General features: G+C 43.0%; 1 protein-coding gene across 1 annotated transcript; it reads left to right on the plus strand.

Moving 5' to 3' along the window:
- Positions 1-306: 306 nt before the first annotated feature.
- Positions 307-642, plus strand: LOC308175823 (cytochrome c oxidase subunit 6A, mitochondrial-like; the record flags this gene model as incomplete). The annotated part of the gene is made up of 1 exon (XM_080550379.1): positions 307-642. One exon carries the CDS (start codon positions 307-309, stop codon positions 640-642), a length of 336 nt encoding a protein of 111 aa, XP_080406505.1.
- Positions 643-17,920: the final 17,278 nt, after the last annotated feature.

The raw sequence follows: 17,920 nt of genomic DNA on the forward strand, positions 1-17,920 counted from the left end.
GTATCTTAGGAGCTCGACTCCTACTTAGTCAATAATGAGGAACTCTATGTGTAATAATAGAACTTCTGTACAAATGCATTGGCTACACAAACGGAATGTACTAAATACTAATTGATCTCAACATTGTACTCTTCTATAGATCATTGTAAATACAAACAATAAAGTATTTTTTTTTCGGTATTCTCAATGTGTGGATCCTTGCTTTCAGTAAAAAAAGAAGAAGAGTATAAGTAATGATGACTACATCTAATCCTTGGTGCATTATAAGAACATTGATTTAAAGATGTTCCACATTGGACAGCGAAGATGGCGGCGTTTGGACGTGTTTGTAATGCCCTCGTACGGTCTCGCTTGACCCAGACCCGTCAACTCTCCGCTACTGCAGCAGGTCATGGGGACCACGCTGCTAAGACATGGACGATCCTCACCTTCGTGGTTGCCCTTCCTGGGGTTGCAGTGTGCATGTTGAACATGTACCTGAAAATGCAGCAGCACCGTGGCCACCCACAGCCCGAGTTCGTCCCTTATAGCCACCTCCGCATTCGTACCAAGCGTTTCCCTTGGGGAGATGGAACCCACTCCTTGTTCCACAACTCTGAATGTAATGCCCTCCCTGATGGCTATGAGGGACATGAAGAGTGAACACCCTCCAGACCTCATCACTGGCACTGGCACCAGTCGACCTTCATTGCCTCATTCAGTTACTGGACCACACTCCCTCATACAGTTTACTCTCTTCGTTTCCATTCAGTTTACCTCTGTGCTCTTGATACAAGGCACCCAAAATGTTAGTCGCAATTTTTTCTGGACCATTTAACACATCTGCTTATCTTAACAGAAATAAAGAACTATTACCGAAAAAAAAAAAGATGTTCCACATTGATCCACTTGTCTGTATATAATCATTTTAGGAGTCTGTCATACATTTTACTAGCATATCAGCCCAATAGAGCTCTCAGGTCTTCTGACGCTGGCTTTCTCTGTGTACCACATGTACAAAAGAAGAGATTTGGTGAGGCTGCATTCTTATTTTATGCACCCAAATTGTGGAATGCACTTAGGGATGCAACCTCAGCAAATATTTTCACGTCAAGACTAAAACCCATCTTTTTAATATTGCCTTTAAATTACTAAATAATTAAATTATGATTATATAATGATTAACGCACTTTGAGCTGCAGCGTTTGCAGAAAAAGTGCTATACAAATAAAAAGTTATTATTATTATTATTATTATTATTATTATTATCATCATCATGACCTTAACCTTGCATCATGCAGCAATTGGAATTCTTGGCACCTTCTCCAGGCATTGCACTCAGTTTGAATACCTACAACATGAATACCTACAACATGAATACCTGCAACATGAATACCTACAACATGAATACCTGCAACATGAATACCTACAACATGAATACCTACAACATGAATACCTACAACATGAATACCTACAACATGAATACCTGCAGCATAGAGCTTTGAACATTTCCATGACTTCACATTATGTCCTCTGCTTGTGAAAAGGCTGTACATTCATCAGTCTCTAGGAAGACAAACCACACATACAGTAGTCCAAAAACATTTATTGAGCAATGAGCATATAGTATACATGGCACATTCACAAGGCAAAAATCTGTATTAATTGAACTGTATCATACTTGAACATACTCAGAGCATTAGCTCTGATTTGAAGATCAGAAAATGAAATCATATCAAACGCTGTTTAAACAAGAAGACAGATGACAGACTCTGACGAAGATTAGTTTGAAGAGGAAGTAAAAGCGTGTGACAGTGCTTGACTGTGTGTGTGTGTGTCAGGGTTTCCGTTAGAAAAAATTGCCGCCGGACATCGTGTCCGGGAAGATTTCGATTTACCGGACAAACGTGATATATTCCGGACATATTAAAATATAATAAAAATATTTTTTTTCAAAATTATATTTTTTTTTTTCCAAATCTAATATAGCTGTTTGTCGCGGTGATTACTGTTGTGTAGCGGCCTATATATGCCATTTAATGTCTATTTCTCATCCGATACGATTAGATGCGAGCTATATAATATATAATAATATAACATGATTCGCATGCGCGCTATATGTCCAGCGCTGAATGGGCGCCTCTGGGAACTGAACAGACAGCATCGATCAATGAACGGACTCCACATTACGTTAACTGAAGTTTGTTAAATTGTTTGGGATTAATGTGAGTTTTCTATTTTCTCTTTCCAGTTTGACCCTTTTTTTATCAATAAAACAACGTCATTTCTATAACCAGGTCTCGCTGGTTGGGAACGCATTTCGTTTAGCTGATATGTTACGCAACCGAACAGCTTCGGGAAAACGAGTAGCAGCGCACATAGTAGTGAGCAAATACTGACTTCCACTTTTAGTCCTAGGCAAAGGTCCAACACAATCAATTATTACACGTTCAAATGGCTCCCCTATAGCAGGAATGGGATGCAATGGTGCGGGTGGAATGGATTGATTAGGCTTACCCGCCATCTGACAAGTATGGCAACAGCGGCAGTGCTTGGCAACATCCGCCTTCAGTCCGGGCCAAAAGAAATGTTTCAATATCAGCTGATAAGTTTTAGTTATACCTAAATGTCCTGACCACTGGCTCTCATGTGCTACAGATAACACCTGTTGTCTATAACCCACAGGCACAACCACTTGTTTTACAGTATTCCACTCACAATCATTTGCATTAGGAGGAGACCATTTACGCATTAATATCCCATCGTTAAGGAAATAAACTACGTTGCCCCCTATTTCAGATTCCTCACTAGCTGCATGTAAAAAACATTTGTTTAATGACTGATCAGCTACTTGAGCGACACGCAATCGCTCGCCGGTTACCGGGAGAGATAGGCTGTCAGCGGATGGTATGGTAGGACTCGGGGAGGATGGTAACTCTACCACTTTCTCCCTGGGAGAAGCTGAAACAATCGGGTTCTCATCCCTTTCAGAAAAGGCTTGCATAATCACACTATCACAGAGAGAAACATCGCTATCCTCCTCTCTGCCTCGACTCGATTGTGCACGAGTTATAGCGCACACCGGAAACAACCGCTGTTTCGCATAGGCAGCCTACACATTAGGAGACATCATCATGCCGGTGTCAAATCATATCATAATAAAAGAAATACATAGCCTATATATTCGTCTTTTTTCAAATAGAAGGAATCAGAATGTGAACTTTAGCGAATTGTATTCAAATTGTGCTTAGAGGGAATTATTTTCACCGGACATAAATGTCCGACGAGTTTTCATTTTGTCGGACTTCAATAAATTTTACCGGACAAAGACCGGTAATTACCGGTTAACGGAAACCCTGGTGTGTGTGTGTGTGTGTGTGTGTGTGTGTGTGTGTGTGTGTGTGTGTGTCTTTCTCTGTCTGTCACTGAAATGATTGATTATGAATGAATGAATGAATGAATGGTCTTTATTGTCATTGCTATAGTACAGGTACCAAACAACGACATTTAGAAGGGGTGGCTCCCCTGGTGTTAGGAAAGAAAAAAAAAAAAAAGAAGACAAAAAAAACACAAGAAGGGAAGGAGCTGGTTTACATAAATAAAGGCTATGTACACTATCCACTATACTATACTGTACACAGGGTTCGAGTTATGTGGGAGCCAATGGGAGCTGAGCTCCCATAGAGATGGTCTGAGGCTCTCTGAGCTCCCATGAAGGCAGTAAAATCAAAAATCTGTGGGGGTCGCTAATAATACATTACCACAACTATTATTTGATCAAAATGTCAATGTAATGAATATTATTTAATTTATATTATAAATATTGTAAAATAAACACGTTTTTCAAAAGAACTACGCGCACCATTAATCTCCTGTGAATGACAGTATGCCTTTGACTGCCTGCACTTCACCACCAAGACACCATGGGGCGCAGTAGAATATTGTGCAACAGCAAAAGGTTGATTAATCAGCTGTGCGGTAAACCGTTGGAACACACAGTGCACAGCTGATTAATCAATTAAACCAATAGAGTGAGACACCAGTTGCCTTTCAGGAAGTAGTGAGATCGTGCACCTAGCCTATTATTGAAAAGCAAACATTCATTCATTAGCTATACAGGAGTATATACATACAGTAGCTACCATGCCGCCCAAAAAAAGGCCACTGCTGCCGACCGGGTCATCAAGCCTAGAAAATGTCGGGTTTTTATCAAAGAAACCTGCTATGACACCTAACGTTAGCCCTGCTGCTACTACTGTTACTACTACTGCTGCTACTACTGAGGACTCTGCTACCTACTGAAAACAGACCACTCAGCCTACTGAAAACAGACCACTCAGCCTACTGAAAACAGACCACTCAGCCTATTGAAAACAGACCACTCAGCCTACTGAAAACAGACCACTCAGCCTACTGAAAACAGACCACTCAGCCTTCTGAAAACAGACCACTCAGCCTACTGAAAACAGACCACTTTGGTCTATCTTGTCTCCGTAAAGGTAAGGTGGCTTTTACTTTTTACTAACTTAGTGTACTAACCTAATGTATTTTTCGCTCCTTCTGTATAGCAAAAATAACAAAATTATTGGCCGAGATACATGTGTGACTATCGCTTTTATAGCTGTTGTTTCATGTGGGGCTGTTGATGTGGTGAAATGAGTAGCCTGCAGCTGTAGCGTCAGGATATGTTGGGATTTGAGGATGAGGATGATGTTTCTGTACCGGTACCGTTTTTAAAGTATCGATTTGTCACCGGTATCGAATAAAACCCAAACTGTACCCAACCCTAACTATATGTTTACATGCCAACTAATTAGCTAATTCATTTCTTTCATTTAGAGCTGAGGGGAGCAACAGAGAGACGGACAACAGGACAGCAACAGAGAGACAGACAACAGGACAGCAACAGAGAGACAGACAACAGGACAGTAACAGAGAGACAACGGGAGAGGAGAGCAATAGAGACAGAACTGAATGCACTGAACCTTTTTTTTATTCTTTGCATTATTAACACTGTTGTGTTATTGTGTTATTAAAGTGTTTAAGTGTTTTATGGTAAAGCATTATGAGTGGTGTGTGTGTGCAGGGTGCTCGTGAGTTGTATATTTTGGGGAGGGGGGAGGCTTGTGTATGGGGGCGGGGGGTCCTCACACAAAGGAGTAGCCTAGGGCCACTGACCACCTTAATCCGCTACTGCCTATAGCTAATTAAAACGTGTAAGTCCCATCGCTGTGTGGGCATGATTCGCGCGTGCATGAGAACATTTCGCACTGTTATTTTGGAGACCCCCACAGAGTTCAGCTTATAACTCGAACCCTGACTGTACAGATAGACGACTAGGGTTGTCATATTGCACATAGTGTTATTGCACATTCATTTAAAGTGTCGCAGTTTGCAGGCTTGAAATGTACATATTTGTGCCTCAGCACTACACCTGATTTTGTCAGTCCAGCAGCTGCCATCAATCCGTCCAGACTGTCCAGGGCCCAGAACCTAGGTCTTTGCTGTGTTCAGGGCCTGGATGGCCCTGGGGTAGAAGCTGTTCTTCAGTCTGTTTGTCCTTGCGGCCATGGTCCTTTGATTGATTACACCAATCTTAGAGCAGCATTGGTGAGTACACTGCCAGATTTAGAAAATAGCTTGTTGTCAAGAACAAATTATGCCTGAAATAAGGAAATAATGAATAATCGAAGAAACAATTTTTTCATGTTCAGTCCCTTATGATCCTGTTTAAGAAACATCATTATGACTAAATCATTATCATCTCAAAACACAGCAGGACTTTGATGTTATGACAATTCTCATCAACCATGCGGGACTGGGGGCTGATCAGCATGTTGTTGTAATACATGCAGCCACCACTGTCAGGCAGTACAAGCACACTTTTGACCATTTACAAGTTGTGCCTTCATAAGTATAACACTTGATTTCCATCCCCGACTACAGTTGCCAGACAGGTACAGTACAGGCATGGACGTGTACTGCGGAAAGATTGTAGTAAGGTAATAGACGCCTACTATTGATTGTGTTGCTAAGGATCTGTTGGGTAGTTTACAGCAGTTTACATTGATCTCTCAGTTTTAAATGGTTTGCTCAGTTGAAATTGATTGATTGAAAACTTTATTAGAAGATTTGCAGAAGTAGGTACATGAAAGTACATATTACATACAAGGTCAACTAACAGGATAAAAACCCAAGAAAGCCACTGGCTTATTTCAATTGGGGTCCTTGATACTCAATTCAGTATCAATTGGTATGGTAAACTTCTCATCAAAGCACTATTCTTAAGAGAGCCTGAATTGCAGGTATTGACAGACTTTTAAAAGAGTTTTATTGTCGAGATCTTTTGAAGCTCTCAAACAAATGAGCACATTTGTATTGAACTTTCATGAAGTGCCTGTGCATTTAGTAATGTTTGAAGTATGTTTCCCTCTTCCTATGGACATCCTCTGTGTCACGGGCTTTTCTCTGCACTGCAGCTTTAAAATATATATTTCATCTTTTTCCTTTCATCCTTTCAAGTCTTCCTTTGCTCCTCTCCTGCATATTTCTCGACCCCCCCCCCCCCCCACCAACCCCACCCCACCCCACCCCTCACCCCACCATCCCCCCTTGCCTTCCCCCTTCCTTACCCCCTGGTGAGCCCCCGCAGGTCTCTCCCTTGACAGGCAGGTGTGAGAGTGTGAGCGGGCTGCCCCGGAGGAGGATAGAGACTGACCCCAAACTGTGAGTCTCCGAGGCTGTTCCGCCGGAGCCTGCTCTAAGCACTCACGTCCACAGGCAGCCTAGAGAGTGGCCCCGCGTCAGCCCTCATCAGCTTTATTTGGAAGGCTTTCTTTCACTTTAATTAGGATGGGAGTGCTTTAGCTTAGGGCCGAGGGGCAGGGGGGGTGGGGGGTCGGGTGTTGCAGGGGTGTAGGAAGGGTGTTCGTTCGTCTTTAGGGCTCATAGCTCTGTGATGGTATGCATTATGTGTTAGACTAGTGCTTGTGATAGTACGGCTGAGGTTCCTGTTGCACTGTAGGCCCAGAGTAGTCCTTATGTGGAATGCTGCTAGCGATATCACTGTGTTTTGGTTCTGATGGACATATTATTTTTCATTAGGGATTGCTGGAGGATTTGAAGGATCTAGCGTACAGTAGCCCCAAAGGAATTGGCATTCTTGACAATACCATGAGTCACTACTGTACTGCACATGTGTGCATCATCTAAGCTAAGGGTGAAGGTCATCTCTATGGTAACATTGCTGTTTAAAATGTGAGTATTTTTTCTATCCCAATCCTCTGGCACCTGAAGATATTATCACGGCAGATCCCGCTGTCACTCATCAAAGCCTTGAGCTGCATGCCCTTTACATCGGGCTGATGGGAAGTTATGGGCAGAAGACAGCTCTTGTTATTGACATCTCACCGAGAGGCTCGCATTGATCTGTCTCTCATACACTGTGGTGCCAAACTACCCTGTTTATCCATCCATAGTGTATACCTGGTTTTGGAAGATATTTAACTGAAGTTTTATTGAATACCTAAACCATTGATGACAATACTTTTGACTAAAAACGGTAATGTTGTTCGAGAACGGATCAGATTAGCCAATGTGCGATGTTTTGCCTACTTCAGTTATGCCAAAGGTGTGCCCATACACACACTCCTGATGAGATGATAACCTTCCATGTTCCATGACTGTATTCAGATGTGCCTCCTGTCACAATGAAGTCTCCACCACAGCAATGACATCAAAGAGCCTCTGCTACCCAGTGACTCCTCCCAAATGGGGGGACGTGAACTTGTGAACCACCAGAGGAATCCAGGCCCAGGCCACGGTGTTGAAGTGAGGAGTTAGCCAACCTGTATGCATCTAGGAGTTAGACAACCTGTACGCATCTAGGAGTTAGCCAACCTGTATGCATCTAGGAGTTAGCCAACCTGTATGCATCTAGGAGTTAGCCAACTTGTATGCATCTAGGAGTTAGCCAACCTGTATGCATCGAGGAGTTAACCAACCTGTACGCATCTAGGAGTTAGCCAACCTGTACGCATCTAGGAGTTAGCCAACCTGTATGCATCTAGGAGTTAGCCAACCTGTACGCATCTAGGAGTTAGCCAACCTGTATGCATCTAGGAGTTAGCCAACCTGTATGCATCTAGGAGTTAGCCAACCTGTACGCATCTAGGAGTTAGCCAACCTGTACGCATCTAGGAGTTAGCCAACCTGTATGCATCTAGGAGTTAGCCAACCTGTACGCATCTAGGAGTTAGACAACCTGTATGCATCTAGGAGTTAGACAACCTGTATGCATCTAGGAGTTAGCCAACCTGTACACATCTAGGAGTTAGCCAACCTGTATGCTTCTGTCACCATTACTATTCTTCTATTGCTAATCAGTGAAAGATCCATCTGTATGCTCTTTATGTTTTGTTCTAATTTAGATTTCTTTGGTTTTGTTTTGTCTTGTTTTTGTTATTGTGCTTGTCATGTCTTGTGTGGTTCATCTGTCCTGTTGTTACTTTAGTTTTTGTTTATTTTAATTCATTTTTTTATTTTTTATGTGTTGTCTAATTGTCTTGTCATTTTATTGTTGTTGCATAGGACCCCCTCGAAAACGAGATAGCATATCTCAAGGGGTTATTCCTAATAAAGCAATTTCTTATCTAGGACAGGCCTGCTCTCTGTAGAATGACAGCATTAGCTGGACTAGGACCGTGACGCATCAGGTCTTCTATCCAACATTGACCTTGTTCTGTGCAAAACATGCTGGGACACAAAAATTGGGAGGAAAAAGTTGTATTCAGCTCCTCTAAAATGAAACAACGACAATGACCGACTTAATGACATATCGGCACTGTCCAGGAGTCTACCTTGAAAAACCAGTGATCTGCAGATGGGCAGTTCTTGTAGGGTACCGCCAATATCAATGACCTGGACGGTCATGACCGATTGGCACGAAAACAAACAAACACAACCCACTGAAAGAGCACACACTGCCCAACATCAAATGCTTGTGCCATTGTGAGGAGGGAACAAAAGCGCTCTGGGGGAATGAGAGCGTGTGAGACGATGGCTGTGTTTACAAGCGCGCGGGTCCTGGCTGGTCGGCCCGGGTTCACTCAACGGTCACCGGTTCTGGGGTCCTCGGGTCTCCAGTCTTTTTTGAAAAAGATCTGTGAAGCAGAATTAAAGTGATCTACCTCCGGACTCCGGACTGAGGCCTTTGGGAGGGGCAAGGGGAGTGAAAGATAGAGTGAGGTGGGGGGTGAGGGGGGGGGGGGTTGGGGTGAGGTGGGCGGGAATTGTGTTTAATCAGTGTTTTCCCCCTGCTGAAGCGACTTTGAAATGTAAGGAGAAGCAGGACGTCCTGACAGGATCAGCAAGAGACTGAGAATGGACATCAGAATCTACCATGAGAGACACAAACCTGGAGAAAATGGATAGTTATTTAAATGTTGTGCAATTGATCAGGTATAAAGAAATCAATGTGATTATGCTATGTAATTAAATACATACATTCTGGATACTAAGGTGTAGTTTTCTTTGTCTTTTTCTTTTGTATTACATTGTGGATACTGATGTTTGTTATTTATTTATTTTGTGTTGTTTCAGTATTAAGAATGGAAAATTATGTTTATTTATTTATTTTGTGTTGTTTAATATTAAGAATGAAAAACAATTAGTACTGTTGATACTGTTGATGAATTAATTAACTGGATTATATAGTTTAAGTATAATTGTTCTCACTTGAGAGTGACTGATAGGGGTAGGACAGGATACACTTAGGCTTCATCCTACCCCCTTTCCAACATTGATAGGCCTGTACTCATTAGTTATTTGTTCTTTTTATTATTTTAAATCATGTTTGAAATAAAAAGATGCATTCATTTATTCATTCATTAAATGTTTGCTTATAAGTCATACAGAACTGGATAGTCTCTAAATGATATACTGTAGACTCTATACTACAGTGTCTCACAGACAGCAGGTCAGAATACATGGCATTAATCAGTATTGGCTATATTACAACCCTTTGAGCCACCAGGCAACAATATTGTATGGCAAAAACATTAACTTATTTCATACGCATATACTGTACAAAAGGCCTAAACATGTTTTTAATTGTCATCTCTTGAGCAAAAAAGATTGCCTTTCCACACCTATTCCAGAGGGATATGGCTGTGTCTCTTTACTCACCATCCATCCGTACCAGCTGATCTGGTAAGTCTGGAAATAATGGATCATGCTTTTGAGTATTTCGAGAAGGGAGAAAAACAAATCTTCCAGAGAGAGTCTTTCACAGACAGACAACTCTATAAAGCTCAGAATGAAGGTGAAATTGAGCTCTATGAATCGAAAATAAATCTCTATAGCTAATGCAGACAGCCAACATCAGAAAGCCTCTAGAAATAGCGACTCATTTTGTGTCAGGAGATGTTGACAATAGGCAGATTTCCTGCCTGTGAATATCCCTCCCCATCCATCCATAGGAGGTAGACGTCAATATGCCTCCAGACAGCATGCCGGAAGCAGATGCAATTTGTGGGAGGCAACAAGTCTGGCCCAGCATGGAGTCCCTCTTGGATGAACATAAGTGGACAGGATGAGACACTGAGTTTTCTCAGTGAAATGTGCTGTAGAAATGCTTTGAAGTTCTGTTTATTTTACCAAAGAAGGAATGAAATCAGAACCAGTATCGGGATCTCCTTCTTCAAGGAGGAAAATACAAATAATCGCCCTTTTTCTTCTAGGCACAGTTACCTTCCAATTATACATACAGTATGTATGCTTGTCAAGTACTTATAAAATGAATAAAAGTACAGTGGGAAACATATACTGTCAATAGCTGTGGAAGCGAGCTATAATGAGATGGGTAACACAGGGTTAGGCCGACTTGTGTTGAATGGAGGGGTAGGGGGGGGGGGGAGGCGCGGGGAGCAGAGAGGGGGGGGGGGGAAGCAGAGCTTGGAGCCAAAACCAAATCACATCAGTAACCGCTGCGCCCCAGGGCGAGGGCATGCTCAGTCAGCCGCGCCATGCAACTGGGATAATTAGTTTTGGAAACGAATATCAACTGATATAATTGAGCATTCTCCTCTAATGAAGATCCTCCATGTTGTCACTGACGAGGCGCTAATTGAATGGAGCGAGTTGGGGGTGGCTGAAGAGGCCGGGAGGGGACAGGACTGGATACCGTTTGATGGTGGAAGTTGTTTAAGTTTTTGTTTTGCTGTTGTACGTGTGTGTGTATGTGTGCATGTGTTCATTTCTTTGTCTTAATTCTCTTTAGAGTTTGTCCAAAGATAAAAGAGGTGGTTCTGGTGGACTTGGGAAGAGCGAGATGTGGAGGGAGAGGGATTCAGACAGAAGGGGGGGGGACTCAGGCCAGGAGTGCTTGGGGTGGGGGTGGGGGTGGGGGGGGGAGCAGGTTTAGGGGTGCACAGGTCGTGTTGGGGGTTTTGATTGAGGGACGTGGAGGGTCGAGGATTTGTAGAGGGGGGTTGTGAGGAGGGGTCATGGTGCAATCAGTTGGGGGGGGATAATAGGAAAGCAAATTGATTTTGACAAGTTAGGGGAGCTGGAAGTAATGCAGTCCTTTTAAAGAGGAGAGCAGGGCAAATACAGGAATACCATGAGATAATCAGGGGGACCATTCAGGAGTGGAGTGAGAGGAGGGACTGCAGCCAGAACATTGGGACTTTTTCTGGCATTGCTGGACCAGTGAAACAGTCAAGAACCAAGTCCAACCGACAGTAAGTGACAGTACAAAAGTCAGAGTCAACATCAAAAGAGACGGGGTAGTTGAACCCTGAATGCTGTGTGAGGTCTTGAGCTTCTTTAATTTTGGAGGGGATGGTGGGGGGGGGGGGTTGTAATGGCTCCAACTTGTTTTTGGCTTCCACTGGTTTATCAAAACATAATTCTTCAAAGTGAAATCGTCAGTACCTGAACCTTGTTATACATGCATCTAAGACAGTCACAGTTTGAGCCATCTTTTCCCTTTAGAGGATGAACCACATACGAAAACACATGATGGTGATATGAAACCAAATGAATCCTCTCCTGATATAGATAGATCATATATATATATAAAGTGTATACATTCATATACATACAGTATATACATGTATTATGTATTTACCTGGAATGTATAGCCTCAGACCTGTTGGTTGCTAGTGTCTGTCTGACAGTTGTCTGAGAGACAGTCAGTCTGCTGTTCTGTGATCTGTCTGTCCCCTCTCACATCTGTGGAGTCATGCATCACTACATCAGGCCACCAGCCAAGCTCTGGTGGCAGACAGACAGACAGACAGGCTACTGACAGAAGCCAGTGTTAAGACAGTGACACACACAAGCCGGTTAAGGCTGTTTGAATACAAACAGGGGATTAACTGAGCCGACAAACCCAGGACACGTAGGTAGTAAATAAAACACCAAAACAGGCAGGCCCCCCCACTATGAGATACCGGGGGCCCGAATGGAGTTGGAGCCATTGGCAGCTGCGGCAGTTGTTACCGAACGATTTCACACTCGTTTCAAATTAATGGCGGAGGGTAATGGAGCCGTGGCTCAGCTTATTGCTGTCCGACGTGCTCGAGCTGACTTAATATGGAGAACAGGAGAATTAAGGCCTGAAATACTATACGGTTATGCAAGGTTTTCTAATTTGCAGAGGTATTACTTTTTTTTTCTTCTTCAGTTGCCTAGTGAAACAGGAAGGGGGAAGGGGGGATTGTAAGCACAGGCGGACGGAGTGTTGATTCGGAGAGTAAAAGGGATGAGATAAAGAAGTCATCTCCCACACTCACTGACAGAAACAATGCTCTCCCTCTCCTTCCCTACAATATGTACGCACATGCACGTACTTACGCGCGCATGCACATCATCCTATACATACTATATGCTGCTGCAAGAGTACTCCTGTATGCCTGCATTATTATGTAACCCCTTGGCACAATCATCCATGCCCCAAACACACACACACACACACACACACACACACACACACACACACACACAGACACACACACACACACACACACACACAGCCACCCACACAACAACACAAACACACACATTAATAATGTCAGATGTCTTGTTGTTATTGACAGCACGTCTGTCTGTCTCTGTTTATCTCTGTCTGCAGATATCCTCACAATCGTGCCTCCTCCTCTATCTACCGTTTTTGTCTCTTTGTTACCTTGCCAACCTACAATAACACATCTTATCATACCATCTATTTTGAAGGAATGAATCACGGAATTGGACCTGTGAATAGATGTCTCTCTTGACCATTGAACTTCCATCCCATCCTATTTCTTACATTTTGTTGTGCAACTATGTCTTGTATACAATGTGTACAAGTATGTATACAACAGAAGGTTTAAACTCATTTCACTGTTATGTCCCTCATGCTCAGGAACAAGTAATACTGGCTGTATAAATAGAAGAGTGTTGAAAGAATGTGTTGAAAGCTCTGTTTTGAGAACATGAGATAGGTGGGGAATGTAGATGATGGCCTTGAGGTGAGATACAATACAAGGGTCCCAGGACTGCTTATCTGTCCTCTCCATGCACATGTTTTATTTATGTAACAAATGAATGTTAACATTTTCATCAGAGAGTCTCTGGGAGTTATGACTCTAGCTGAGCTATTCTATTTTCACCTGAGGTATGTTGTTGGTCTCTCCTTGCATGTTGTTTTCCCCTCCTGTTCATTGTATTTTACTAGAACTGAATTGAGTATTGAATGAACGATAATATATTACTCATTTGGTTTATTCCAATTCATGAGAACACTGGTGTCAGTCTCACATTCTTTCTTTTGAGTGAAAAGTGAATTCCAACACTTTCCAACTGTAGAGCTTATTATTTCACGTGAAAAACAACCTCCTTTCTGTGTTTTTGTACAGCTATAGCCAGTCACCAACAACCATGATGCCGGTATAGTACACACTAACAAAATAGACGTTGTGTGCCATAGTGGAGGAGCTGAGTTAGCCCTGGCTGAGGAGTCTGGTCTAGGGGCCGGATTACAGAAACTTCCTAAATTGCATATCCACATCTTAACTGTTTGGTAACCATGGTAATTAGGATTAGGGCCAAAAAGCCATTACAGATCACAGTTCCTAAATCAATGTTCCTATCCTAACTTGAGATAGGAAAAGTGTACTACACCAAGCTTCCTAACTTCACAAAATCTGAAATAAAGTCACCTAACTTTAGGATAACTGTTAGGCTGTCCTAACTGTCACTTTAATAGCTAACGTTAACTTGACTAATCCTTAACTATGGCCGCACCGATATGTCATTTAGGAAGTTTCTGTCATACAGCCCCTGATCTCAGCTTCTGGAACTTTCTCCATGTTTTCCATATGCCTCCCTCCTCACGCATTAGTGCAGTCCGCTGCAAAGTAGCTGCAAGAACCAGCGAGCGGTCAACTGTGGCAAGATACAAAAAAAAAAGAGAGGAAGGAGAAAATATTTAAGGCCTTGCTCCCTCTGTCAGCTTTCACCTCTTTTTCCCCTCCTTCCTTGTTCTTGTTTTCTCAGCCCTTAATCCTGGTGGCTCCAACGCGAAGCGGTCACAGGTTTTGACAGCAGCCTGTAATGACCTAAGCTGCTCTCTGTGGGGGGCGAGGCGGGTCGTGGAGCAGATGAGAGAGGAGGGGGCGAGGGGAGAGAGAGAGAGAGAGGAGGGGGCGAGGGGAGAGAGAGAGAGAGAGGAGGGGGCGAGGGGAGAGAGAGAGAGAGAGAGAGAGAGAGAGAGAGAGAGAGAGAGAGAGAGAGAGAGAGAGAGAGAGAGACTGTGGGGGGAGTCTCTAATCAGGGATTTGCTATCCAACCTCAGGTGCACCGCAGTTCCATATATTGGTCAGCAGGGGCAGTACATATTCTGTTTTGGAACAGAAAACATTAGATGTATATTACATGCATTAGCTCACATTATTCCTATTTTTATTTTATTTGTACGTTTTTTTTTCCTGAGTGGGGCAGTCCCACTCATATTTTTTCTTTTCTTTTTATTGCGATAGAGACAGTAGAGATTTGACAGGAAGGATGGGTGGGAGAGAGAGAAGGGATGACATGCAGGATATGTCCGCGGCCGGAATCGAACCAGGAACCCTGCGGTTACATGGTCGACACCATGTTACATGCGTCATGCCACCAAGCGCTCCCACATTATTCTTAAACACCTTTTTTACACCCATTTTACACCCTTTTTTACACCCATTCTTTAATTAGTCCTCCCACTCATCATTATCAGTTGACAAAATGGTTTTAGGTATCCAAGGTGACAGATCAAGCTGACACATGTGCAGTGTGTTGATGATGAAAGTGGTGAGTGTTTTTGGTACAGAACAGAAATTCAATATTAAGTCTTTAGAGAAGATTCAATGTTTGATGTGAAAGGCTCCTTTATAGATAAGGGTTCAACTAATATCCTTTGGATGTTTTTACTGCAAGATATTGTGTCATCTTCCTCCTCTTTATCGCCATCATCGTCATCATCATAATCATCACATCACTGCCACTCATAGAATTCAAAGTAGCTGTGCCCATCTCCTTTAAGAGCCTTCCACCCTTATATTAAAAATATACTCCCAGGAGTCACCCCCAGTCCCTGTGATGAGATTGGGGATCCCAGCCTTAACCCCACCCCCTCACATACCAATCAAGTAGATACATGTTTTAAAAGGGTTTTAATTAAGCGACACAACTGGCTGGGGGTTGTGAAGGTCGAGGGTTGGGGGAGGGGAATGTATTGTAGAGTTTGGGCAACAGAGGCAATACTGAAGTCTATTAAAATGAAACATAATAAAACACTATTTATTTAATACCTCCTCTGTGAGGCCTGCGGCAACTAAATGCAAAAAACAGCAGTCATAATGAAAAAAAATCAATTAAAAACCCCAAATCATTAGGCTTTATAATTACAAAAGAATATAACATTATCTATTTAATTACATGCTGGGGTTTTTTCAATAATTTTTCCCAAAGAGCAAATGCATGTGGAAGGTGACGCCTTTCGCCGTATCATTTATCACTGTGGAATTCATGTTGGGACTCATTCTCTTAATGAACAAAACTGTGTTGGACTACAGTGTTGTAAGAGGATGAGTCTGCTGACATCAGTGAGGCTTATATTTTGACAGCATGTATTTTCACTCAAATAAATACAGTGTGGACAGCCTTTAGAGAAATCACTCTATCCTGTTTGCTGTTAATTGGGAGGTTTTCAGATGGTCAGCAATAGAATATACGTTTAAAGTAAGAATATAATAAAATAACAATAAAAATATAATTTAAAAAGATGTGTTTTAATTAGCGTTAATATAAGAATACGTCTACCTCTAAAAAAGGTACGGTGAAAATAAATGGCCAATAAAAACTATGTTCTTAAATGCAAAGCACCCAGTAGGCAGCTGTCACAACACGCTATTGTAACACACTCCAATACACCCACATGACTTAATATTATAGACCTCCGGTGTTGTGTGTCTCTCTCAAGCTCCGTTATGTAGTTATCATAGCAACCATGTATTCAAAACGTAATAGTACTATGTATGTCATAGTATTTACAAGAAGTAAAACCTTTTAGTTCCAAGTGGTTTTGGGGATCACACACACATCCACACAAACACCCCCCCCCCCCCCCCCCCGCACACACACACACACACACACACACACACACACACACACACACACACACACACACATAATCATGGTCACAGGAGTGGTCACATTTCACTCTGAAATGTCACACTCTTTACAACCTGGCTGGCTTTTAAGTGGCACTTTAAAAGGTACTACCGTATCATAGAGGCACTAAAGTACACTATAAAAGTTGGATCATTTATAGTGCTAAAATGTTGAAATGTGCCTTAAACGACTGAGATTATCAGCAAAGGACCAAAACTAGGTCTGTTACTTTGAGCCGTCTGTGTGTGTGTGTGTGTGTGTGTGTGTGTGTGTGTGCGTGAGCAAGTTTTAGACATAGTGAGGACAGGACTGGAGAGGAATCGTCCGTTTCGGTGTGGAGGGAAAGACAGAGTGGCCTCTCTGGCCTTTGCCTGCGGTGGACGTGGTCCTCCATGTGGAGCCAGTTTGTCTCTAGGCCTCCGTGTCCCCGCATCGTCTCCACCGCGGTCCCCAGAGACATCAGGTCTTCATGACCCCTCCTACACCCCTCCATCCACAGCCACCGCACCGCACGGCTGCCCCGGGCCATGGCTGACTTTCTACGGCAGTTCGGCCGTGATGTGGAACGCTCAGTGTGTGGGAGAAAGAGCCGACTCCTCCTCTCCTCCGTCCCCTCAGAGAGCGCGCGCCAGGGTTGACCGATTTAACAGCTGCTGGGTAATGCACTTAGAAAGTCATTTGTTAAAATCTAATTGATCGCTCCATTTCCACCTCCACGTACTCTTGCTGCACTTTTCGCTGTGCGAGCCGCAGCTGAACAGAAGCAGATGCTGGCAGTCCAGGAGAGAGAGAGAGAGAGAGAGAGAGAGAGAGAGAGAGAGAGAGAGAGAGAGAGAGAGAGAGAGAGAGAGAGAGAGAGAGAGAGAGAGAGAGAGAGAGAGAGAGAGAGAGAGAGAGAGAGAGGGAGCTGGGCTCCAGACAAGGTGCGCCAGCAGCACAGTACATTCACACACAAAGCAAACCTGCTGCACCATATGCCGAGGGCTCTCACACCTCAGAACCTATGGTCCGTGCAGAATGAGAAAGCCAGTGTGTATTGTCCTGACCTGTATAGTGTAGCCAAGCAGGTTGTAAGAAAAGACACCAATGACAAAGTCTTCTAGAAAATGCTGTTCACACACACAGTGTACAATGACAAATATGACAAAGCTTTTACATTTTTTTGGTACGTTTTAAGCCTGAAAGTCCTAAAGAACATTGTTGAATGTTCTATTGTTTCCTGAGAGAAAAAAACGAACTGCTAATTATT

Source organism: Nansenia antarctica, assembly GCF_963989245.1.
Source record: "Nansenia antarctica genome assembly, chromosome: 1".
In the NCBI taxonomy this organism is placed as follows: Eukaryota; Metazoa; Chordata; class Actinopteri; order Argentiniformes; family Microstomatidae; genus Nansenia; species Nansenia antarctica.